This window comes from Xiphophorus hellerii, chromosome 14, assembly GCF_003331165.1.
Source record: "Xiphophorus hellerii strain 12219 chromosome 14, Xiphophorus_hellerii-4.1, whole genome shotgun sequence".
NCBI lineage: Eukaryota > Metazoa > Chordata > Actinopteri > Cyprinodontiformes > Poeciliidae > Xiphophorus > Xiphophorus hellerii.
Window position 1 is genome coordinate 26,055,421 of NC_045685.1, and position 27,087 is coordinate 26,082,507.

Consider the following 27,087-nt stretch of genomic DNA (forward strand, 5'->3'; position numbering starts at 1 on the left):
ATCGTCCAGCCAACTGCTGATAAATTTGCACTTAGACGATCTTCACATGGGAGAATGCAGTCCTACAAATACCACACACAACACCAGATGTTGCACTGGATTTCATTCCAGTCATTTGTGAGTGTTAGCATCTCGTTTTCAACAACAAAGATAGCCAGGTGGAAAAACAGGAAGTTATTCCGGAGGCAGGCTCATTATGTGTAACATCCCCACCAAATGGGAAGCACAAATAGATTCAAGATAGAAAAAGAGCCTCTCACACTGTCTGAATACACTGATGGTATCAAGCTGTTTTTGTAGCTCTGCTTGCATGTAAGGAATGCTGTGAAGGTTTTGGTGTTGCCCCCTGCTGGAAATCAGTTGTAACTTGCTGATCATGCTAATTATCTTGAACTTGTAGCTCTGTGTTCAGCTGTTTCCTTCTTTAACTGAAAATGCAGTGAAAATATATTGACTTTTGAAATGCAACTTTTTCCAAATGTTTATTTTATTTATTCTTGTTCATTTGCATTTGTGTAGAAACAAATACTTGGGAGAAACATGTAGCTTAATAACACATATACATAAAAAACAACAAATGGACACAAAGGATGTGTCATTTGGACGTGTCCCAGCAGCATGGATGCACAAATGCATCATTAATACAGTATCACGATTAAATAAACATCAATAACTGAAAATAAACACTTTTTTTAAATAGTGGTCAACCAAACGGTTTACCTGACGGGGGTTCATGTCCGTACTGCCAGCAGTTTATGGGCAAGAGTCAGGGTCATTTTCTGAAAATGTAATACCTTAAAAACTTTTAGGTTTAAGGTATGTTTTAAAGTTGACCCAGATGTAGCTACAAACTTGGAAAACCAGAACCAACCCTGTATATAGTATATAAGATAACTCAATACTAATCAAGACTTTATTTATTTCCTCAAGTTCATGTATGACAAATGTCAGATTTTATTCTAAATAACAATAATGTAAATATAAATATAAAATTATACATATGTACAGTACCTACAATATGAACCATTTAGAAAAAATAAATAGTCATCAGCTTTGCTTTTTAAAAATATCAAACTGGCTCAAGTCCAGCAAGTAATTCGTCCCTTGTAAATAAATCCCTGAAAAAAAAGTGATATCTTGTGATAGGTCATAAAAATACGAGTTTCCTGTTTGTAGCTTTTGAGTACAGCATTTCTTCCAGAGATGTCCAAAGTTAGTCTTTAAGGGCCGATATCGTCCATGTGTTGTCCCCCTCTAATTTTACACACCTGAGTATTTTATTACAAGGCCTCTGAAGAACAGAATGGGTAAGATTCAAACAGTTTAGAAAACATGGACGACACCAGCCCTTAAAGCACAGGGAAGAGTCAAACATCACAACACTGACCCTTCATCAGACAGCCATCACTCTGAATGTCGCACGTTGCCAAGAGCTAGAAACATCCAGAGCCTGATGCAGAGCAGATCATTAATATTTTAAACTAAAGAACAGTCAATACATAATGTGCAGAAAATACATTGGTTTGAGCTTCTCTCACTAGCTTGGGAACCAGGCATTGACTTTTATTTTTGTATTTTCAGCTAAGAATATATTGAGGTAGGAGTGATGGCTCTGTTAGATTTATGTTATAACATTCAACAGGATTTATATGTACTGAACTTCAAAAAGCTAAAATGGCCTTTAATACAGTAGAGGTGTTAAAAGTCTAGTATTCATTGTAAGTGACCACAACTTTGACTGTGCTTTTTAAAACTGGTAAACTTATTGAAAAAGTAATTGAAAATACATTTAATGGTTAATATCTGGCATTCATTTTGATACTTAAATTCTCTAAAAGGTTTGCTTTGCTCAGTAAGTAGTGCAGTGTATTCTGTCTTCAATCTTCTGGAACCATTTCTGTAAAAATCAACACCTTCACCTACATTTGGTTAACATATCTATGAATACAGCTGTCAGCTCTGATTATTGAACAGAATCATATTTTTAATGGTTTTATGAATTCTGATCAAAGAAAAATAATTAATTATGAGTTACTTCATGATTGAAGGTGTTTGTTTTCTTTAGGTTAAAAATGAAACCTTATGTTAAGATTATCTGGAAACATATTTGTCAGATGTCTTGTAGCAAACAAGTTTTGATTGAATTTTTCTGGCACTCAGAGAGTTTTTGCTTAATGTACAGGTTGGGCCACAAATGTGGAAAGGTATTTTTTTTCTAACAGCTATCAGAAGAGCGTTACCCCTGAGAAACCGAAGACATCTGCTCTGCTAGTGTTTCAGTGTGGTGTGTTTGTTTGGTGTGGCTTTGACATTTCCAGTCTCTCTTTCAGGAAAATGAAGGAGATTTTTTTAGGTTTTCTAGGTACTTGACTTGTTTAACAATTTGCTTTTCTTCAGTCATGCTGTTTAGTTTGTTGTCCGCCATGCTTTGCTGGATGAAGGGGTCAGAGGAGCCACTTTCTTTGATTTGGTCCAATTTGGTGGCTGTCTGTAGTTGCGTCCTTCCCTCTGTGTGAAAACATTAAACATCAACAGTGTTTCATGGATGCTCTAATTTTGAACAGTCATTACAGGATTAAAAAAAGGAACAATAGTTTTGTGTAGTTTCCATACATTTCTGATCTGATACCAGGTCTAGATAAAAGAAATTTATGAACAAAGTGTCTCTTTATACCAGGTCAACTCAAACACTAGACATTTTTAAAACCACTTAGAAGTCTCAATTTTATTCTTTGGGTTTTAATCAGAATGAGTTCTGTCTTAATTGTGTTACCAAAGTTTCTCCTTTTTACGTGTCTTTTCTTAAATTGTTTGTATGTCATTTATTAATTACAAACTTTGGTCATCAGCTGCTGGTTTTGAGATCTGCTGTATAGATGCAGCAGATCTACACTGCTGCATCTATACACACACCTGCCACTTAGGTAGGTGTGTGGTACACCTCGCTGGTACCAGGTTGGACTCCTTTTGCCTTCAGAACTGCCTTAGTCCTTTGTGCCAGAGATTCAACAAAGTACTGGAAACATTCCTCAGAGAGTCTGGTCCATATTGACCTGATAGCAACACGCAGTTGCTGCAGATTTGTCGGCTGCACATCCATGATGTGAATCTCCCGTTCCACCACATCCCAAAGGTTTCTGTTGGACCTGGTGACTGGAGGCCAGTCGAGTTCAGTGAACTCATGGTTCAAGAAACCAGTCTGAGATGATTGGCGCTTTATGACATGGAGCGTTATCCTGATGGAAGGAGCATCAGCAGATGGTTCACTGTGGTCATACAGGGATGGACATTCAGCAGCAATACTCAGGCAGGCTGTGGCTTTGACACGATGCTCAGTTGGTACTAATGGGTCCAAAGTACCAGGAAAATATCCTCCCACCATAACGTCATCATCACCAGCCTGAACCGTTGATACGAGACAGGATGGATTCATGTTTCATCTTGTTGATGCCAAATTCTGGTCCTTGATGAGTCTGTGTGAATTGTAGCCTCAGTTTATTGTTCTTAGCTGACCGGAGGGGAACCTGCTGTGGTCTTCTGCTGCTGTAGCTCAGTCGCCTCAAGGTTTGACATGTTGTGCGTTCAGAGATGCTCTTCTTCAAGATGGCGCCGGCGCAGCTGGCTGCCTGCAGACGCAGCTCCCGTCGTGTGTGTTTGTCTGTGTATATTTGCTGTAACCGATTAAGGATCCGTGCTTAAAGAACCCATAGATCATCAGTTGGGCTTTCCACAATGGCTGGATGTGGTTCTGTCACTGTTCTCCACGTTCTTCTGCTACTTTTTATACTCTTGGTTGCGGAGAACCTTGCCGAGCGGAGTATTGTTTGCTCGCGTGAATGGCTGATTGCGCTGTGTGGCCTCTGCTGCTGCCCGGAGACGGGCCTGTGGTCCCGGAGGAGTTACGGAGGAGACGACGAGGCTGCGGGTCTGGAGTTAAACGGAGGTAGAAGAGGAGACGGCACAGGCCAACGGTACTGGCGATTATTGTGGGGAACGTGAGGTCTTTGGTAAATAGGACAGACAAACTCACGGCGCTGGTTAGGACCCAGAAGGAGTACTGGGAGTGCAGTATCTTCTGCTTCACGGAAACCTGGCTGCACTCGCTTATTCCGGAATACAGCGTGGAGGTTCCTGGATTTTCCTTGGTGCGGGGGGACAGGGACTTTTCCAAGAGTCGGAAGAAGAGGGGTGGCGGGATTGCACTTTATGTGAGTGAGAGGTGGTGTAATCCCGGTCATGTTAACGTGAAGGAACAGATTTGTAGCCCGGACATTGAACTTCTGGCTGTGGGAATGCGGCCGTGCTATTTACCGAGGGAGTTTACGTCCGCCATTTTGATCGCTGTTTACATTCCCCCATCAGCTGATGCAGCGGTGGCCTGTGACGTCATCAGCTCTACCGCAGCCAAACTCCAGACTCAACACCCAGACGTTGTTATTGTGTCTTGTCTCTTGTCTTGTCTCTATGCTGTAACTGCGAAGAAATTTCCCTGCTGGGATGAATAAAGTACTTCTATTCTATTCTATTCTATTCTGCAGACCTCGATTGTATCGAGTGGTTATTTGAGTTACTGTTGTCGTTCTATCAGCTCCATCCAGTCTGGTCATTCTCCTCTGACCTCTGGCATCAACAAGGCATTCGTACCCACAGAACTGAGGCTCACTGGATATTTACTTTTTTCAGCCCATTCTCTGTAAACCCTAGAGATGGTTGTGAATGAAAACCCCAGCAGATCAGTAGTTTCTAGAATACTCAGACCAGCCTGTCTGGAACCAACAACCATGCCACGTTCCCCGTTCTGATGCTCGATTTGAACTGCAGCAGATCGTCTTGGCCTTTTCTACATGCCTAAATGCATTGAGTTGCTGCCATGTGGTTTTACTGATTTAACATTTGCATTAATGAACAGTTGGACATCTAGGCGTACCTAATAAAGTGGCCGGCGAGTGTGTAAATATAATACAATATATAAATTATGTATTGGAGCTTGTCTGCCATGCTGTTTCACTCATAAATCTGTATTTTTTTAATGTGATTTAAACAACTTACCAGAACTGGAGCGTTTCTTGATGAACCGATACAAAGTGAAACCCGTCAGGCAAACTATTGCTGTTCCTGCTGCTGAGAGGCAAATGGCAGCACTCTGGGATTCCTTCCAGAAACCTGTAGTGAAAGATGTGTAAAGATATAAATATACCAATATACTAAGAGTTTGTATTATGCCCTTTTTTCTGTGGCAAAATAAGTAGTGCATTTTTTCAGGGGTCACAAATTCGACATCGAGTTATGAAAAACAGGTCTGTTATCTGTTGGCTGTAAGATCATAACATTTTTTATTTCTAGCACAGGGTTTTAATTAGGTCGAGCCAACTGAAAGCAGTTGAGCTGATTTTACACAAAAATGTATAGAATAAACAAGAACAAATTTCATCCATTTTTAAAGTATTGATGTGACGATCCACCATTTTCACTTCTGATACCAAAGTCTGAGGTTTAGTATCAGCCGATATCAATCTGATATAGAAAAAACTGCTGAACTGACTTAAAATGTTTCTTTTTTGTAAAACAGACAACAGCATACTACATTACAGATTTACTTGGTAACTCTGCACCAGTAAAAGCAACTTGAATTTGTTCAGTCAGTGCAATTAGTGAGTTTAACAGCCAATGTAACATAAATAATAAAGAAACTAAAACGGACAAAACCAATAGGTTGACCATCTTGGTCAAATATGTACAAAATAAACTTCAACAAACCTTTGAAATGGTTCAGAAAGTGCAATTAGGAATTCTAAATATAATGTAAAATAAATAACAAACCATGATGTCACTCAGAGCACAAAGCATAGAAATAGACTGAATAGATCTGCCCTTATGGAGAGGCCACATTGTCACTGATACCCCATCTAGAATTTGTTTCCACTTCCGGATCGATACAGATATTAATATCGGATCAGGCATCTCTAGTTTAAAGATTGTTTTATTAAGGTGGCATCATTCTGCATCATGTAAATGAAATAAATGATTACCTAAGATTGAAAAATCCTTTAAAAACAGTAATTTAAAATTAAAACTATCAGAGATTTGTACCTGGAAGGAGTATTTCTGCCACCTTGCTTTGATTCCTCCCTGTCTGCTCGACTCTGCACACAAGCCTGTAATGAATTATGTAATATGTTACAAAATTACCAGCTTTTCCTGAGAAATGTTGATATTAACAACACAAAGATTTGCAGTAAAATTGAAAGTATCCAAGCAGATCTTAGAGACATTTAGTGAAACAAACAATAGTTTAATTGCTGACGTGAAATAATGCTGGTCTAATAATGTAAAAATCTTTCATTCTGGAAACCAGTGAGATGTTTATAACCTGTGGAGCATCAGCTCCCTCTAGTGGTTGGCATAAAAAGACGCTCACACTCCAAAACACCTGAATTTATCTGCCAGTCTGTTCAAACGCCATCAGAAATATGAAGAGACTGTAAAGGTAACTCACCTGTTTACTGGTTTTAGCAGAGTAACATTTTGCTTCATGTTGAAACATCCTCTGGGATCTTGTTCTTGTTTTATCAGTTCGTCAGAGAGTCTTTTTCCTTCATCATCCAGGATTGTAATAAATGGCGCTGGCTTCCAGCAGAGGGCTTTACACTCAACGGTCACTTCTCCACCGTCAGTAGAAACTACAGAAAACTTCGGATCCGACAACGAATCTGTGGAGACAGAGATCACAGACCATCACTACCACTGCCGTGAAGAGAGTTTAAAAGTAAATATTCACCAACTCAAAGGAGTGTTTCCTCTGTTACTGGCTGATGGACTTTTAGCCAACGTTTGCCTTTTATAGGTGAGGTGTATGTATAGATTGGAGACAGTGATGTGTGGGCCTTTAATCCCGGTAATTAAAAATAAGGCCATGAACAGTAAAATAGATGACAGTGATGAAAGAAAATCAATTTGTCCACTTGAATTTTCTAGGAATTTTTTTTTCCTATTGGTAATTTCATCATTTTTATGGTCAAAATTGCTGAATTTACACATTGCTTGTTGAAATAGTTGAAACAAGACCTGGGTGAGGCAGTGCATTGCGGTGCCTCACCTATGGGGGCGCTGTACCACACAAGTGAATGAAGAAAGCAATTGGTGCCCATTGCTGCCTGTCTTTATATTGCCAATGTGTTTGTTTAATAACACATTTTCTACATATGTTGACGCTCCATAGTCTGTTTGATACATTTAATGTGACTTATTTCTGATCGGCCATAAATATGCAGTGAAAATGCAGTGGCAGAGGCAGAAAGTATCATGCCTCACTGACAGGGGGCAGTGTTGAGCCCACAGACATAACGAGTAAGAGGTGTTCTTCTTCTACGCATTGAAAACAGTTCAGTGGCCTTGAACGGTTGTTCAAGGCCACTCTCTTTAGCTGCCAGATTCTTGAAAATGAAAGAAAAACTAGAAACAAGGATGTTATTTATTTCCTTTTTAACAGAATGATAGAGATATTTGACGTTGTAAAATAAAGTTATGATTAAACACAGTTTTCAGTTTTAATCAGAACAGAGAGGTCAGCCAAACAAAACATTTAAATATATATTTTTTTACCTTATTAAATATTATTTTATCTTTCTTGCAATCATATTGTTAGACACTTTAATTAAGTATGGTCAGAATTAAAATATAGCTTCTATATTTTTATTGTGGATTTGTACATTTGAGTCATGAATCTCACTGCAGGTCACTGATTTGAGCCCATAAGTCCAAATCATATCACAATCCTTTTTCTTCTCTAAAACAACAAAATATTGGGCTCCTGCTTACAGCAATAAAGGTTTACCCCTTACATTCCTCATAGTTGCCAATATCATACATCAAGCCTTTTGTAACCTTGATCTTAAATGATGCTATTAGAATAAAATGACTTACTGAACTGCGTTAACTCTCTCCATCAATAAATGGTGGGAACAGACAGCTTAGCAAACAAAAGTGACTGAAAGAAACGTACCAACAACCAGCTCCACTTGTGTTTGTTCTTTGGCTCCGTTCTTTTGGATTATCAGACATTGGTACGTTCCGCTGTCGGAGAGCTTCAATTCGGAGATTCTTAGTGAGTAGTTCCCATATTGCAGCTGTCTCAAGATGAGGTTCGTCCGGTACTCGAAGTCGGGATCCTTCATCCCGAAGATCTCGCAGCCATCGCGGTACAAGAAGACGATTACTGACTTGGGCCCTTCCACCACTTTGGACCACTCCACCGTAGGAATGTCTTTATTAGCTGGGATGTTGAAAGTGCAGGGAAGGATGATGTCTCCACCAGCAAAGGCATCAACTTGTTTAGGCTGAGCTTGTGCCAAAGAAACTCCTGCAAAAATGAGCATCACTAGCAGATTACTGACTTTACCAATGACAAAAACAAAATATTAGCTGCATCGGTAACATTTTATTTGAAGTATTACAGACTTTACATCATCACAAACATGATATTATGATCATAAAGAGTCTTATTTACCTAATAACACTTCATGACAACAGCCATAGACATTCATGAAGACTCCTTCATGTTTATGACAGTGTCATTAACAGTCTTTACACCCCATCAAATAAAATGTTACCACAGTATCTGCTAATTATGCATAACAAAACTGAAAGAAGGGATTTTTCAACCATGTATGAATCAATTTACAATCAATTATCAACCTAAACTCCAACTATGGAGGTTTTTCAGGGACAATTAAGGTCTGGACTTAAGTTTAGCAGGGAAATCTGAGGAGGGAGCTAAAAATTAGGGTGATGACAAGACGGCCTTCCAGGATGGGGGTAGATTCCTATAACTACTTTATAATGTTTTTTATTTCTTATTGATTATTTAAAAAGGCATATGTAATATTTTAATTAAATGTCAAGAAAACTAAATTTTTACTCCCGTTTTATTTTTTTCCCCGTACGTTAACGTCCAGAATTTATTTACCATTTCAAAGCAGATTTTATGAGTGATGATGATATTTTGTCAAGTCACACCAGTCTGGAATATCACTCTTCTGATTTGTGAACAGAAACCAGGAGCATAAGGCCCAAATATCGTTTGACTCAAAGCAGAGAAAACATTTGGAGAAATGTAATTATCTTTCTCTAAATACCAAAATACATAAATCCCAGGTTCATTATGTAACTAAATACATCAAGAAATAAATGTAGAACTGGGCCAGGATTCTTCACTCTCTGTAGTTCTTGAGTATGCAAGTCAAAGTGAAAATACAGAGAATCTGGCCAGTTGTTTAAGTGTTTCAATAATTTGATATTTAGACTGAACTTACTTTAAACTTACTTGAAATACGTTAAAATCTCACATATCCTGGACTTTGTGATGTTTTCTTTCTTTTCTTCAACATATTATGAAGCTAAGCAGGAGGAACCAAAGTTCTGTCATCGTCTCAGATGTGAAAAATAGAATAGGATTAAGACGATGCCCATAGACCTTTCACAGCCCTAAATAAGATTATAAAACTATTTATTTAGCAAAAGAAAAACAAAAACAAAAAAGTAGTGAACTAAACTGATTTAAACTCAAAAATGTGAATTTGATTGACTTTAAATGAGTAACTTTGGATGAAATAAAGATAATTACTGCTACATTATTGTGTGAATACATATGTGCATCTCACAACTCTATTATCCAAGATAATTACTTTTAATTATCTTTAAAAGCAATTCAAGGGGTAAAGCTCTATCTTTTTCACCTTTGAGGGTAAGTTCCTTATTTTCACAAAAACAAAAACCTGACAGTCGTCTGATACAAATTACTTTAATTGTGTCCATTAGACAAAATGTTTCAAGATGAGGGTTGTCATAATGTACATAATGGACACAACTACATGACAGAAATGTAAATGCTGGAAGCGTGTCTATTATAAATGGACTAAATAGACACATCAAAAACCTAATTACACTCACAATTTGTACACAAATACAAAAAGTGGTGGTGAACGTGGGGCCAGCAGTTTGTCCAGGGGCCACAGGAAGCAGAAGACACTCAATCCTCTGAGTCAGTTCGTTTTTACACCGGCCGCTTTCAGTTTTGCATGAAGTTATCTGAATCAACTGCTAACACACCTTCCTGTAAACATCCGATGTCTCATTGTTTCAAAAGGAAAAGACGAAACTGCTTGAACAATAGACTATTGCAAGGGCGTAGGTTTGGTCTAAGTTTTGGTGGGACCTTACAACTTACTAAACTAATCAATGTAGATTTTCGTTTATTTATTTTGTTTTTGTTAAAGAATACATATGTTGTTTTTTTTTAATTAATATGGCAAAAATTGGTCGGGACTATTTTATATTCCTTGAATATTGGTCCATACCCAAACCTACGCCCATGGACTATTTGTTTACCCACAGTCAGATGAATACACTATCATGGAATGAACACCAATCAACAGCAAGTTTATTTCACTCCTCATGTGTCAATAATCAATAATAGTGGCGATTTAATTATCATTAAGCCCCTTTTTCCTGTCAGTTAACTCCTGATAGTAAACCGCTTGGTTCTTATCACTAGAGAAAACTTTATGCAAACGATCACAAATAAACACAAATAAACACAAATAAACACGACACGGTCGGATGACTGTGTGATTCGCCGCAAATCGTCTCCGACATTACAGGAAAAAAAAAGATATTACTCCTTACCTGTGAGTAAAACCTGAACCAGGACAAGAGGCAAATACATCACTGAGCGATAATATGAAGTTATCTTTACTTTATTCTCAGGACAAAAAGCAACAATCATTCGCTCACGTTCAGACACAGAACAGGAACTTTTACTTCCGCTTCATTTTTCTCCTTCTTCTTCTTCTTTTTGTTTTTAATGGCGGTTGGCAAGCAACTTAATGGTGTGCATTACCGCCACCTACTGGTATGGAGTGTGGATCAGAACGCAACTTAAAAAAAACAAAAAAAAAACACTAAATCCTTTCTATCAGTTTAGTTTTCTTAAGAAATTTTATGAAATAACATAAATATTCAGAGGAAGAGGAATATCCCAAAATATCTGATATTTTTAACTGTAACTTATTCTTTAGAAGCCTATATTCTAATTTCCTTCTCTCCTCTGAGTACTTTGGACATAACAATAAAACATGTTCTACTGTCTCTTCTTGAAGACAAAGATCACAATTACCTGATGGATGTTTCCCCATTTTAAATAGTGTACTGTTTAAACCTGTATGACCAAAACGTAATCTGGATATAATGTTTTCTTCTTTTCTACTTCTTTCTGTTGCCCTCATTGCACCAACTGTCCTTTGAATACAATAAAGCCATCTACCAGTTCTTTCTTCTTCCCACTGCTTCTGCCATCTTCCCTTAACCTTTTGTTTTATAATAGATTTTATTTCCTCTTTACTAAAAGGAATCATTATCTCAATGGAACTGTTTTTTGAAGCTTGTTTTGCATATTTGTCTGCCAACTCATTTCCTTTTATTCCTATATGCGATGGAACCCATGTAAAAATGACAATTAATCCCATGGCCTGAATTCTATAAAGTATTAACTGAATCTCAAATAAAAGGTCTGGCCTACTATTAGACTGATTATGTTTAATTGAATATAATGATGAACTTGAATCGCTTCATTTTTCATTACGAAATGTTGCATTTATTGTAACTCCGAAAAATCATTCACAACATTCCAATGTTTGCATTTTTCACGAATATGTACAATCTGGTTGGCCTTTTCAATTTGCCAGTATAAAATCGAAAGTAAAAAGTGAAACTGAGATTTGTCTAGGTTATTTTTTAATTCAATGGTGCGTCGTGCTGCTTTCACTGCAGTAGGACATGACAGGTTCACGCTTCATAACAGCATGATCTATCTATCTATCTATCTATCTATCTATCTATCTACCTACCTACCTACCTACCTACCTACCTACCTACCTACCTACCTATCTATCTATCTATCTATCTATCTATCTATCTATCTATCTATCTATCTATCTATCTATCTATCTATCTATCTATCTATCTATCTATCTATCTATCTATCTATCTATCTATCTATCTATCTATCTATCTATCTATCTATCTATCTATCCTTCTGGCAAAATAAATCCCAGCAACAAGTGAAGACACATGATAATAATAATAACGACACATTAAACATATTGTTTTTGAATAAAAATATATAATGTGACTGTACTGGCAAACATGTTAATGTAGTGCTTAAATTCAAACAACAACAATAAATACAGTATATTTGGTCTCCGCAGCAACAAGGACCAACTCCAGCTGGTCTACCAGCACAGTAAGACAGAAGTGTGGGATTTTACTATAAGCGTACACAAAATCACAAATGTAATTTTTTCATTTAAACATCGAAAAAACCCCAAAATCTTAAGGATCAAATTTCCATGAATATTTGATAGGAAATGTCAGTTTACAACTTGATCCCATTAGTGGGTAGGGGATAGAGTGACCCATGTTTGGAGGCCTTGAGTCCTCGTCGCGGGTTCGACTCCCGGACCCGACCATATTTGCCGCATGTCTTCCCTTCCCCCTTTCCTATCAGCCTACTTTCATATAAGGGACACTAGAGCCCACAAAAGACCCCTGGAGGGGTTAAAAAAGTCTGCTTTGTTGTCTTTGATCCTGTTTTGTTACACAAGTTTGAATGATTAAATCTCAGACTGTTATTTTATCACCTACATCATATATTCTAAGGAATGTTTTGATATTTATACATACCTTTAAAGAGGATCGCTCCAACCACAAAGCAAAGCCAGAAATACATCACCAGGTGATCGGAACCGAATTTCAGTTTCACAAGAAAAAAAAAAAGTTGTTTAATTTAAAAAAACTAAATCCACGTGTGAAGAGGCCTTTTAAATCCAAAGCTGGTCTGACTCTGTGACTTCATTCATAAACCTCATGTACGTGATCAGGCCACAGATACCGTGTGCAAACGAACACAATTGTTTTAAGGGTGCAGCTCTTCTCTCGTGACAAAGTGAAAACCTGCGTAACCTCTTGGTGTCTGAAAGATGGTGAAGGAACCGCAGCCAAACATCAGAACTGAAACCACAAGGTGGTTATGAACAGTTAATGTTTAGCTTGTTTGAGTGAATGGAAAATCCCAGCCTGTTCGTCCACATTGTTACCTAAAGACATGCAAACATTTATGACAACTCTGTCATAACTAACTTGGAAAAAGAAGAAAACAACTTTCATACAATTATAGACTTTAAAGGCTAATTCATTACAAACTTACATGTTAATAAAATAAACAAGAAGACGGTCGGAAGTTTGCATGAATTATTCCAATTCAGTTTTTTTTTCCTGTCAGGAACCATGTTTTCATTTTACATGTCATTTACAAAAATTAAGTATAAATATTAAAATAATTAAAATACTATCAGGTCACTTTTTAATCTTCAACAGATTTTGTGAAGCTTCATTCATCAATATGCCAGGTTATTTTTTTATTCTTTATAATAAAAATATTTAGTCTTCTTTCCAGTATTTCTTATAAGATTAACAGAACAAAATATTTAATTCTTATTTGATATCACACAGATCTCAGTGTGAGATTCAAACTCAAAAATGTATTTCATATCCTTTAATTCTCACAATCTTTTTAATAATCTAACATAGTCTAAAGCTAACTCATTCAGAATATTTACAGTATCTTGGAAAAGTTTTACACTCAACTTTTAGCCTTTTCTAAAGTTATAACATAACCTTGAGGCTGGTTAATATATTATAAAATGTAGGATTTTAAAAGTTCAAGTCATCTATAAGTTAGTCCAAAATGAGGTTTGCGATGGATCACAAACCACAAACCTTTACCTGATTCAGATCAACTGCCACATGTTAATATACCCCTGGTAAGGCAATCAACCCTAAGTTTCTCTCACATGATGTGTTTCATCCTGGACTCAAAGTCTGGGACCTTCATCTCAGAAGTCCCACAACCACAACAGTACACAAAGGAAATGACATCAGACTTATACAGCGTTTGTCTGTCGTTCCCAATCAAACTGTGAGGCTGCGACTCACCGGCGCCATCAGCCGGTGAGTTCCACCACCTTACCTGACCACCACCTGCAGGTAAGGTGGGTGGAGGGTCTTGCCCAAGGACACAACAACAGTGACGGATGAGGAGAGGACTCGAACTGGCAACCTACCAGTTGCAGGACAAACTCTTACCACCATCATGCCAAAGAAAACATCTGGCTTGAAGCCTTCTTTGGGCCATTCCTCAGTTGGAATGTCTTGAATGGGTTTGGAGGATTTTCAAACTGTGAGGTTGGATGATGTTCCTGCCAGCATGGGCCACAACCTGAACATGTGCAGATGAAACGAATCCCAAAGTCAAAATGATTTCATTCTTTATGCTAAACTAATACACACACCATACAGTTATCACTGGGTCCTTTCTTTCCTCCAATTCAATGCACAGCTTTGTATTTTAGTTAATTTGTGCTCAACACGTTTCACAGAGAAAACTCCTGACTTAGCAACTTATTTATGGAAATAAAATTTGCTGCAACATTTGACTTAAACAGCATGATTACGAAGCTATAAGGAGGTGAAATTAAAAGCAGGAAGAGTTTCTCATATCACAATTTTTATTTATTTTGCAGGAAAAAAGAAACACGGTGCAGTCATCCTGCAGTGGGTCTGCTTTAAGCCGCAGCCTCTGTGGCTGGTGAGTTTCTCTTGACGCAGACAGACGGCAGCTTAAGAGAACACTTCACATCATCCCAGCACACTTTTTCTAGGAGCAAGAAAACAAATCAGACATCACATCATAAAAATCACTAAGCGGTCTACACCAGTGGTCTCCAACCTTTTTATTACCGCGGACCGGTCAAGAATTAGCAATTTTGCTGCGGCCCAGGGTGGGAGGGAGGAGAAACCGTCAGATAATGCTTCTGCATTTGGTGTTCCCGCTGAAGCCTTTTTTTGTCTCTTTTGCCCCGATTTTCCCTTTACGACAATCCTACAACGTCCTGCAGTGTGTGGTGTGTTACGTGGTGGTGTGTTGAACATGCCCGATCTAAAATCTGGCATGTTCAACATTGTCTTGGCCCGATTATCTCAGCCTGTGGGGTTTTCCCTGACTGGGAGAGAGGACGCAGCCTGTTGAATGTGACAGGTAGCCAATCAGAAAGCGCGGTGATGCAAGAACGGAGGGGAATCCTAAACAGTTTATTTATCAAACACGTTTTCTTCTGCTCACCTCTTTTATCGCTTAAAATGAGCCACAAACTATCACTGCTGCTTCTACATCGTAATCATTTGATTAGTCTAAATTCATGTTTGGTCTGTTGGGGGTTTTACTGGATTTTCTTCTGGAATCGGGATGTTCGTGAGTGGAACCGGTTCGTGTGGTGTGTTGCTCCTGCCATGTTGCTGGACTCACAAACTGACCGAACCAGGTGGACTTTTATCAGTTCTGTGGTCACAGAGGTTTGGAAAATCGGCCGACAATCCTTAAATCGTGTGAACCAGACCTAAAACTCACAAGCTCTACTCCTCTCATCTCGTCTCTCCACTGCCCTAACGCTCTCTGACTCTGGTCGCTATGGTAACGTTTACGTATCCCTTCAAAATAAGATACAGATGCGCCACAAAAACGAACATTTTACTTTTGTGAAAATTTTAACCCACAATAACGACTCAGGGTTCTTGGTCTCTAAGCAGTTTGAAGCTTCATTGCCTCATTAACATCCGGTCACCATATCATGCAGAGCTTGGAATGTGGGAATCACCTACCGGGATAAATCCATCCTCCTGTCTCTTCTCTGGGACTTTTTCCTTCACAAAGAAACTTTCCAAAGAATCTGATCTGTTTCTGACTCATTTTGCTGCTTGTGGCTCAATGTTGGCGTGCAAGAACCGAGAGAATCCGGTTAAAGTATTTTCACAATGAAAGATCCCCCAGACTCAAATAATACATAAAACGGAAATATTTAATTATTTCTTGCGTGGCCCGGTACCAATTGGTCCACGAACCGGTACCGGTCCGCGGCCCGGGGGTTGGGAACCACTGGTCTACACTGTATCATAATATATTTTGGAAAAGTTGATCAAATAAAACTTTTTACCACAAAAAAATAATCACCTCCTGTCAGTGCAGTAAATGTTTATATAGGTCAACTAAAAAGTTAATATGCACAATAAATAAGCTTTTCACCAATGAGTTCTTTTACCAACTGAAAAAACAGGTTGTGTGAAATTTTCTTTTACTTGAATAGTTCATCTGAATGCACTTCTGACGGAAGAATCCATTAGGCTGTCCTGGACACCAGTTTGTGTAGGTCATAGGGGTTCCATCGCTCCACAACCACATCTTTGACTGGAAGACAATATACAGCAGATGACACTTTTCATTCAATGTTTCACAAAATACTTAACAACCAAAGTATTCTGGTAACAATACCTCCTGTGCATCACTGCCTCCGATCCATGCTATACTGGGCTTACGAGATGCCTTAAATATCAGAGTCTGAATCTGATGGTAATCCTCCTTGCTGTGAACTGATGCAAGGTTTGCCCCCAAGGACATACAGTTTTTCTACAGATAAACACATAATGATGTGCTGAAGAAGTAGCAGGACTTTGTTAATTAAGAACTGTAAAATCAAAGACAGTAAAACAAAATTAAGAGAACATTGTTGTCGGAAATCACCTCAGCTCCAGCCCAAGTCTTGGCATCGGCAACAAATCTGAAACAGCGATTGTTGAATGCAGTCCAGTCAGAGGGACACTCAACAGTTCTCCTGAACAAATTAACTTGTTCTGACAAACAAATGCAGAGTTCAGATTAAGTTGTGTATGTGGCATGAGTCTTATAACAACCTTATTTGCTATAAGGCCTTAAAGCAAGTCTGTTATTTGTGACAGACTGCAACATCAAAATGATGTAATGTTAAATTTATTCTAAAAGATAACTCTCACCCTGATGAGAAATAACTCAGTGTGTACTTCAAAAGGTACAGTGGAGACATTTTAAGATAAAGAGCCTACTAAATAATCTGGAGAAGGAATACATTTTGTTTTAATAAAATATTATACAAGAAGATATATTTTAGAGTTTGTGTTTTGAGGACTAATGCAGAGGAAATAAAAACAATGACTGAAAACATCCACTGACCGTCACCAGGAGAGCCATGATCTGGGACTAATCCTCCTTAAACAGGAGTTTAGTATGTTTGTCACTTTATGATTCTTTATATTTAATAAATACTCACCGTCACCATGTGCCGGTGAGTATTTCTCCATGATGGAGAAAAGAAGGAGGAACACAGCCAACGACTTCATGGTGCAGATGATGACACGATGCAAATTTGCAAGCTGAAGAAAAGACAAAACAAATAATACATGTTAAGAAAATTCAAACAATGATGCAAAAAAAGATATTTTATCAGCAAACCTGATGGGGAATGATCTGCCTTCTCAGCCAGCCAGCACCTTTAGTCCTTACCGCAGAACCACTGGCTATTTATAGAGCTTTCAATTTGGCTACTTTTGCAAAATGATGAAATTGGATAGAAATTCCTGGTTCAACAAGAACTGAAAGTGTTACAATGAAGTCCTATACTTTGACACAATAGGAGCACACTGTTCCAAAACAAACTGATGAGCAGCCGTCTCAGGACACAAAGCAAATTCGCCAGAGTTAAGATTTCAGGATTAGCACATATTAGAGTACAGTGTTGATACTTCAGTGTTGCTTTCACCATAAATTACTCACTATAAGTGCGATAACCAGCAGTACAGGATCCATTGTGAGATGTGGGGTCCAACCTCTGTTGAACTCTTTCAATGTTCAATTGTCATGAGGACACGTGTCAATCAATCCAGTGGGTTTGTCGCAATTTGTCCCAAAGTAAACGCCTCTTACCTGGAGGACAAACTCGTTGGGTCTACCATGTGCTGGGGTCTGGCTACTGATTTGCTGATGAGCTCTGCTTGCTAGCCTCTAATGAGCTCTGGTCAAAGAGATTTGGTGAAAAATAATCGGAAAAATGGTTAAAAGTTGTCAGTGGGGAAAATGCACAAGACATGCTTTACTCAGAGGATCTAGAGGGCGGAATAGACTTTATTCTATTTTCAAAACTCGGGTCTGGAAAAATGTAAAAGTTGGATAAATGCCTGCAGCCGACCCAAGAACAGCTAAATACTGCGATCGACGGTATTAAAGCAAAAAGTCCGTGTTAAGGTTTTGTCATCATTGCATCATATGCATATGCTGTACATTTTCTAAGTAATTATGAGTTTTGGTGTATCATCCTATTAACTATACATAGTTAACAGGATAATTACAACATATTTAAGCCAACATGTTCAACTAATCCTGGAACCCTTTAACAGTTTAACGTCCTCAGATGAGGATGGGAGAGAGCAGGACAAGCTGTTCCTCTTGTCCTGCTCCAGGACAAGCTGTTTCAGATAAAAACATTTAGATAAACATTTTTATCAAATGTCCTAGTTAAAAACATTAGTTTTTTTATCTGATGTTTTCAGACAAAAACACTTTAACACATTATATCAATTCAAAAATCTGATTAAAATAACAAAAGTAATAAAGTAAAAACCTAAATGTGTGAACCCCATCATATAATAAGGGTCAAAATGATAAGGATTTAATTTTAGAGAAGTTGTAACTTTTCAGATAAACCCAGCAGCTCTTGGCGAAAGCGTTTGCTCCTTCTGCCGGTCAGAGGACTGACCTCGGACTTTGGTCAAGGTTTGGTAACACTAAAACTAAGTCCAGTGAATTTTTGGGTGTATGGTAAATTACAATGTTGACTTCAGTGAAAGAGTTAAGAGGATGTAATGTTTATTTTATGTTGATCGTTAAAAGATTTTATGAAATTTTATTTTACTTGAATAGTTCATCTGAATGCAAACAATTAACTAGCTTCCTAACTATAACCAACCACTTTGACTCCTTCCAGTCTGGTTTCCATGGTCACCACAGCACAGAGACTGCCCTTGTAAAAGTGTGCAATGACATCCATATAAATACGGACTGTGGGAGAACCACAGTGCTGGTTCTGTTGGACCTCAGTGTTGACCATGACATATTACTGAATCGACTGGAGAGTTGGGTCGGACTCTCCGGTCCAGTGCTTAACTGGTTTGATTCTTACATAAAGAACAGGGATTTCTTTGTTTCAATTGAAAACTTTTCATCAAAGAGGTCAAAGGTCACATGTGGGGTACCCCAAGGTTCAATCCTAGGACCCCTCTTATTCAATATTTATATGCTCCCACTAGCTCAGGTTATAACAGGAAATAATATTAGCTACCATAACTATGCAGATGACACACAGCTCTACATTACGATGTCACCAGGTGACCTTTGACCCCATCCAATCACTGAACAGATGCTTAGAACAGATAAATGTGTGGATGTGCCAAAACTTTCTCCAGTTGAACAGAAACAAAACTGAAGTTATTATTTTTGGACCTAAAGAGGAACGATCTAGAGTTATAGATCTAGAGTTATAGATCTAGAGTCAATGCACAGCTTCAGTTATTACAACTGAAAACTAGCGATCAGGCCCGAAACCTGGGAGTAGTGATGGACTCTGACCTGAACCTCCAGAGCCACATAAAGACAGTTACAAAGTCAGCCTTCTATCACCTGAAGAACATTTCCAGGATTAAAGGACTAATGTCTCAGCCAGATCTAGAGAAACTCATCCATGCGTTCATCTTCAGTCGCATTGATTATTGCAACAGCATCTTCACAGGTCTGTCCAACAAATCAATCAAACAGCTGCAGCTGATCCAGAATGCTGCTGCTGGCGTTCTGACTAAAACCAGGAAGATAGAGCACATAACACCAGTTTTAAAGTCCCTCCACTGGCTCCCTGTAGCTCAAAGAATAGACTTTAAAATACTGTTGTTAGTTTATAAATCACTGAACGGCTTAGCACCACAATACATTAAAGATCTGCTGTTGTTGTATCAACCTTCCAGACCTCTCAGGTTCTGGTTCTGGTTCTGCTCTGCATCCCCAGAACCAGAACCAAACGAGGAGAAGCAGCTTTCAGCATCTATGCACCACAAATTTGGAACAAACTTCCAGAAAACTGTAAAACAGCTGAAACACTGACTTCTTTTAAATCTCAACTGAAAACCCACCTGTTTAGAATTGTATTTGAAATGTAATCAATTACAAATTTATTGATGGAACTTGACTTAATGTCGTGTTTTGATTATTGATTCTATGTTGCTATTGCACAAAAATCCATGAGGAACGGCAGAGTCCCAGAGCGAAATTCTGTGAAACAGGTGTACGGAGCCTTGTGCCGGAAGCCCGTTGAAAGGCTGTTTACATCGTTTTAAACTGTGTGATTGTGAGCGTGAGTGGGAATAAAAATAAAAACAGGTATTTTGTTCCATATAACACAGTAGGAGTGTAACCGGTAAACCTGTTATGGATGCAAAAGCAAGAACCCCCCACTTGATGACTTTGTGTTTCTGTGTTTGATATGATGTAAAGCACTTTGAAATGCCTTGATGCTGAAATACAAATAATTGATTGATTGATTGATTGATTACCACCGTCATGCCAAAGAAAACATCTGGCTTGAAGCCTTCTTTGGGCCATTCCTCAGTTGGAATGTCTTGAATGGGTTTGGAGGATTTTCAAACTGTGAGGTTGGATGATGTTCCTGCCAGCATGGGCCACAACCTGAACATGTGCAGATGAAACGCCTCCCAAAGTCAAAATGATTTCATTCTTTATGCTAAACTAATACACACACCATACAGTTATCACTGGGTCCTTTCTTTCCTCCAGTTCAATGCACAGCTTTGTATTTTAGTTAATTTGTGCTCAACACGTTTCACAGAGAAAACTCCTGACTTAGCAACTTATTTATGAAAATAAAATTTGCTGCAACATTTGACTTAAACAGCATGATTACAAAATTATAAGGAGGTGAAATTAAAAGCAGGAAGAGTTTCTCATTTCACAATTTTTATTATTTTTTTATTTTATTTTGCAGGAAAAAGAAACACGGTGCAGTCATCCTGCAGTGGATCTGCTTTAAGCCGCAGCCTCTGTGGCTGGTGAGTTTCTCTTGACGCAGACAGACGGCAGCTTAAGAGAACACTTCACGTCATCCCAGCACGTTTTTTCTAGGAGCAAGAAAACAGATCAGACATCACATCATAAAAATCACTAAGCGGTCTACACTGTATCATAGTATATTTTGGAAAAGTTGATCAAGTAAAACTTTTTACCACAAAAAATAATCACCTCCTGTCAGTGCAGTAAATGTTTATATAGGTCAACTAAAAAGTTAATATACACAATAAATAAGCTTTTCACCAATGAGTTCTTTTACCAACTGAAAAAACAGGTTGTGTGAAATTTTCTTTTACTTGAATAGTTCATCTGAATGCAGTTCTGAAAGCCATGTCCATTAGGCTGTCCTGGACACCAGTTTGTGTAGGTCATAGGGGTTCCATCGCTCCACAACCAAGTGTTCTCCTGGAAGACAATATACAGCAGATGACACTTTTCATTCAATGTTTCACAAAATACTTAACAACCAAAGTGTCCTGGGGTAACAATACCTCCTGTGCATCACTGCCTCCAATCCATGTTATACTGGGCTTATGACTTGCCGTAAATATCAGAGTCTGAATCTGATGGTAATCCTCTTTGCTGTGAACTGATGCAAGGTTTCCCCCCAAGGACATACAGTTTTTCTACAGATAAACACATAATGATGTGCTGATGAAGTAGCTGGACTTTGTTAATTAAGAACTGTAAAATAAAAGACAGTAAAACAAAATTAAGAGAACATTGTTGCCGGAAATCACCTCAGCTCCAGCCCAAGTCTTGGCATCGGCAACAAATCTGAAACAGCCATCGTTGACTGGAGTCCAGTCAGAGGGACACTCAACAGTTCTCCTGAACAAATTAACTTGTTCTGACAAACAAATGCAGAGTTCAGATTAAGTTGTGTATGTGGCATGAGTCTTATAACAACCTTATTTGCTATAAGGCCTTATAGCAAGTCTGTTATTTGTGACAGACTGCAACATCAAAATGATGTAACGTTAAATTTATTCTAAAAGATAACTCTCACCCTGATGAGAAATAACTCAGTGTGTACTTCAAAAGGTACAGTGGAGACATTTTAAGATAAAGAACCTACTAAATAATCTGGAGAAGGAATACATTATGTTTTAATAAAATATTATACAAGAAGATATATTTTAGAGTTTGTGTTTTGAGGACTAATGCAGAGGAAATAAAAACAATGACTGAAAACATCCACTGACCGTCACCAGGAGAGCCATGATCTGGGACTAATCCTCCTTAAACAGGAGTTTAGTATGTTTGTCACTTTATGATTCTTTATATTTAATAAATACTCACCGTCACCATGTGCCGGTGAGTATTTCACCATGATGGAGAAAAGAAGGAGGAACACAGCCAACGACTTCATGGTGCAGATGATGACACGATGCAAATTTGGAAGCTGCAGAAAAGACAAAACAAATAATACATGTTAAGAAAATTCAAACAATGATGCAAAAAAAGATATTTTATCAGCAAACCTGATGGGGAATGATCTGCCTTCTCAGCCAGCCAGCACCTTTAGTCCTTACCACAGAACCACTGGCTATTTATAGAGCTTTTAATTTGGCTACTTTTGCAAAATGATGAAATTGGATAGAAATTCCTGGTTCAACAAGAACTGAAAGTGTTACAATGAAGTCCTATACTTGGACACAATAGGAGCACACTGTTCCAAAACAAACTGATGAGCAGCCGTCTCAGGACACAAAGCAAATTCGCCAGAGTTAAGATTTCAGGATTAACACATAGGAGTACAGTGACGTGCGGTGAGGTGCAAAGGTGGTGAGGCACTGATTGTAATTACAGGAAATATAGATAAGAATATTTCAGGCATGCGGACAACGCTGGAGGGCAAAAAGACAATTCTTCTACATTTCATCCATAGCCGCTCTGCCACAGTAGAATAATTCTGTTAACTCAATGAAACTTGGAAATTTGGGTATGAATTTTGTGCTGGGCTCCACAGCAAAGAGAAAAACCTTTAGAGTACAACTCGAAGCCACTTTTTTCTTGCTCTCTGCATTGGCCAGGTTACACACAGACTCGTTGCCATAGCAACTTACAACAACTAGATGTACGCTGCAGCTCTAAAGAAGAAGAAGCAAATTAATCACACCGCTGCAGTGAGTCAGGGTCACATATCTTATAATCAAGCTATACAATCTTCACTTCACATTTCTTCAGACTTGCATCTGAGGAGGACAGGAGGCTCCAGCCAAGCGTTTATCTGTTTCACTGGCCAGAACAGAAACCTACAGCAATGAACTCATCTCCACTTCTCCTTTCAGTGGCCTCCTTGAAATATTCTCAGAAACAGAATCAAAGCAACTCAAACACAACATCATTAATGTTTATGGTAAAGGAAACAATAAAAGTAATATGAAGTATAAAATAGCAAATGTTTGATAATAATATATACAATTTCTTCAACAGCTAGCTCGCTGTTACTGTCTCTTTCTCTGCAGTTGTGGAGTCACAATGTCTGGGATCATGAGCGCCCCCTGCCATGAAGCAAGAGAACTGCCTGCCTCACCTTTAATCAGTTCTCTACCGTTTCTGATCGCTCCTCAGCCCACGAAACACGTTACACATACAGCTGGTGACAAAAAGCACTGTACATTATATACATAAGCTGATTTATGGAAAACCAGTTCATACATTAAATGTTATTTTAACCATTTTATTGGTGCCGTACAGGCAGGAGGAGCATGCTCTCATAACATGGCAGCCAGTGCTTATTGAGAGGCTGTGCAATCCCAGGTGAGGCTCAGCTCGCCTCACCAGCTGCACTTCTGAGCATTTGAATGGAAAAATGTGAAAATTCAGCGATTTTGAAGAGAAAATAATCAAAATTGGTTAAGTTAAATAAAAAATAAATACTTTACAGTACAAACCACAGGGTGAAAATGGCAATACAAATTATTTTATCATTACATTTTTCCATTATGACAGGCCTCCCCTGACCGCACGTCACTGTAGAGTACAGTGTTGATACTTCAGTGTTGCTTTCACCATAAATTACTCACTATAAGTGCGATAACCAGCAGTACAGGACTCATTGTGAGATGTGGGGTCCAACCTCTGTTGAACTCTTTCAATGTTCAATTGTCATGAGGACACGTGTCAATCAATTCAGTGGGTTTGTCGCAATTTGTCCCAAAGTAAACGCCTCTTACCTGGAGGACAAAGTCGTTGGGTCTACCATGTGCTGGGGTCTGGCTACTGATTTGCTGACTGCTTGCTAGCGAGAGGCTAGCAAGCAGTGAGCTCTGCTTGCTAGCCTCTAATGAGCTCTGGTCAAAGAGATTTGGTGGAAAATAATTGGAAAAATGGTTAAAAGTTGTCAGTGGGGAAAATGCACAAGACATGCTTTACTCAGAGGATCTAGAGGGCGGAATAGACTTTATTCTATTTTCAAAACTCGGGTCTGGAAAAATGTAAAAGTTGGATAAATGCCTGCAGCCGACCCAAGAACAGCTAAATACAGCGATCGATGGTATTAAAGCAAAAAGTCCATGTGAAGGTTTTGTCATCATTGCATCATATGCATATGCTGTACATTTTCTAAGTAATTATGAGTTTTGGTGTATCATCCTATTAACTATACATAGTTAACAGGATAATTACAACATATTTAAGCCAACATGTTCAACTAATCCTGGAACCCTTTAACAGTTTAACGTCCTCAGATGAGGATGGGAGAGAGCAGGACAAGCTGTTCCTCTTGTCCTGCTCCAGGACAAGCTGTTTCAGATAAAAACATTTAGATAAACATTTTTATCAAATGTCCTAGTTAAAAACATTAGTTTTTTTATCTGATGTTTTCAGACAAAACACTTTAACACATTATATCAATTCAAAAATCTGATTAAAATAACAAAAGTAATCAAGTAAAAACCTAAATGTGTGAACCCCATCATATAATAAGGGTCAAAATGATAAGGATTTAATTTTAGAGAAGTTGTAACTTTTCAGATAAACCCAGCAGCTCTTGGCGAAAGCGTTTGCTCCTTCTGCCGGTCAGAGGACTGACCTCGGACTTTGGCCAAGGTTTGGTAACACTAAAACTAAGTCCAGTGAATTTTTGGGTGTATGGTAAATTACAATGTTGACTTCAATGAAAGGAGTTAAGAGGATGTAATGTTGTTTTTTTTTGTTGTTTTTTTTTTAAATGTTTTATTGGCTCTAGTGGCCTTTATTTGATAGTTAATTGACAGGAAAGTGGGTAATGAGAGAAGGGGGAAGACATGCGGCAAAGGTCGCCAGGCCGGGAATCGAACCTGCGACAGCCACGTCGAGGACTAAAGCCTCCTTATGTGGGTTGTGCTTAACCCCTGCGCCACCACAGCACATCCCGATGTAATGTTGTTTAATGTAGTTAAGCACTTGAGTTCAATAAGTTGAAGGCCTCTTGAGATATAAAGGTTTTATAAATTGACTGAGGTCGGTGGCGGTGGCACTGTGTGTGGAGCCTGATTGGCCCTGGTCCTCCACCCAGCTCTCACAGGTTCGACTCTCGTCCCGTTGATCTTTGCCACCAGTTTTCTCCTCTCTCTCATTTCCCACTTTCTTGTCAATCCACTGAAAAATAAAGGCAAAGAAAATCCTTTAAAAATCTAACTTAAGTAATCTGAAGTAAAGTGAAAGGATATATGACAGGATTTACCAGCAAGGTATCCCACAATGCATTTTTTGGTTTTTCCATGCCCAGGATGGCTGGAGTAGAAATGTCATAACTTAAGCTAGACGCACAAAGCTCCAGGGATTTTTATGGAAGAATATTGTGGTTTTAAAGGCATACATTTCTGATTTTCTATCTGCTCTTGGCTCCATCACACCAAACTGTTGGCTAGTGGTAACGCTCAGCCCCTCCCGTTTCAAACTCATCTCATTAAAGTAAGAGTTAAACAGCTAAATATGATTTAAATATCTGCTACCTTCAACAACAACAATAAAAAACCCTTAGGTCTATAAAAGCAATGCAGCCAGTTTTGCTAGTTTTGATTTACAAGCCATAACGAGACAGTTTATAATGATTCAGCTGAAATAATGAAACAAACTGCAGTCTGATTTTTACTGTAATGAATTTCTTCCTATTGTGAAAGTCAATAAAATGTGTTACATGTCTTTTTCTTTAAGTATTTACTTACTGGAAGATTTTTTTGTTGTGCTGCATTGCCTCAGCTAGCTCCTGGTTTTAGACTGCTGTCACTGAAAAGTTACGCTCTCTGTTTAGTGGCCATTTTGCCACTTGGTGGCAGTAACTCCCCTGGTCGATCTGATTGGCTGGATTTTCAACTCAGATACAACCACAACCTGCAATGGTTTGCCTAATCGGCCAAGCTTTTTTTTATTTATTTATTTTTGGGGATTTTTATTTTCAGAGTCGTAATCATTAAAATGACAAAAAATAAAGTCTTGAAATATGTTCAGCTGCAGTTACTATGTGATGTCAGCAGGTGGCAGAGTTTCACCTTTTGGTGTTTTATTTTTCACACATTTGTAATGGTTTGATTTAATGCCTCAAGACTTAAAGGCATCAGATAAACGTCTGTTATCCTTTGTTACATTTCAAAACCACACATCTGAACGGCTCATCAGTTAAAATATCAACACCTGCTTCTGTAACCCTGTCTGACACCAGATTCCACTGAACAAACTATTATTATGAGCAAATGGGACAGAGAGATAACTAAAATAAACAGAAGTGTTGAACTTGAGCCTGAATGTTGGAGCCAAAGCAGATCAGTTAACGAAAGCTGGAAATATCATCTTACATGGATCAGTGTAAAATTAAATAAAAGCATTCCACACAATGACTCAACACGTCAAACAAACTCGTATGTATTTTAGAGGAAACATGTAACAGCTGCACTTTAAATGTTGATACTGCAGCACAGAAAGTAGAAAACTTTCCCCACTTTAAAACTTTCATTAGTTCCAGTGCGATAAAATGTCACTTTAAATGAGTTCAG

At 38.3% G+C, this 27,087-nt stretch overlaps 3 protein-coding genes across 4 annotated transcripts; all 3 read right to left on the bottom strand.

Annotated features, from left to right (window-relative positions):
• Window positions 1-463: 463 nt before the first annotated feature.
• LOC116732142 (butyrophilin subfamily 1 member A1-like) lies at window positions 464-12,917 on the bottom strand. 2 transcript variants are annotated; one of them, XM_032582130.1, is made up of 6 exons: window positions 12,739-12,917; window positions 8,003-8,359; window positions 6,497-6,710; window positions 6,091-6,155; window positions 5,050-5,163; window positions 464-2,508 (listed from the first exon to the last, which is right to left on the bottom strand). In XM_032582130.1, the coding sequence occupies exons 1-6, from the start codon at window positions 12,782-12,784 to the stop codon at window positions 2,327-2,329; spliced, it is 978 nt and encodes a 325-aa protein (XP_032438021.1). In that variant the 5' UTR covers window positions 12,785-12,917; the 3' UTR covers window positions 464-2,326. The 2 variants fall into 2 exon arrangements, with proteins under 2 accessions (XP_032438021.1, XP_032438020.1); XM_032582129.1 differs by lacking the exon at window positions 12,739-12,917 and adding an exon at window positions 10,684-10,846.
• Window positions 12,918-14,604: 1,687 nt separating this feature from the next.
• Window positions 14,605-17,469, bottom strand: LOC116732152 (ladderlectin-like). The gene is made up of 6 exons (XM_032582143.1): window positions 17,432-17,469; window positions 17,250-17,352; window positions 16,688-16,797; window positions 16,439-16,573; window positions 16,246-16,354; window positions 14,605-14,770 (listed from the first exon to the last, which is right to left on the bottom strand). Exons 2-6 carry the CDS (start codon window positions 17,317-17,319, stop codon window positions 14,679-14,681), a joined length of 516 nt encoding a protein of 171 aa, XP_032438034.1. The 5' UTR covers window positions 17,320-17,352; window positions 17,432-17,469; the 3' UTR covers window positions 14,605-14,678.
• Window positions 17,470-20,985: 3,516 nt separating this feature from the next.
• On the bottom strand, window positions 20,986-22,763 carry LOC116732145 (type-2 ice-structuring protein-like). The gene is made up of 6 exons (XM_032582134.1): window positions 22,591-22,763; window positions 22,409-22,511; window positions 21,847-21,956; window positions 21,598-21,732; window positions 21,403-21,511; window positions 20,986-21,156 (listed from the first exon to the last, which is right to left on the bottom strand). Exons 2-6 carry the CDS (start codon window positions 22,476-22,478, stop codon window positions 21,065-21,067), a joined length of 516 nt encoding a protein of 171 aa, XP_032438025.1. The 5' UTR covers window positions 22,479-22,511; window positions 22,591-22,763; the 3' UTR covers window positions 20,986-21,064.
• Window positions 22,764-27,087: the final 4,324 nt, after the last annotated feature.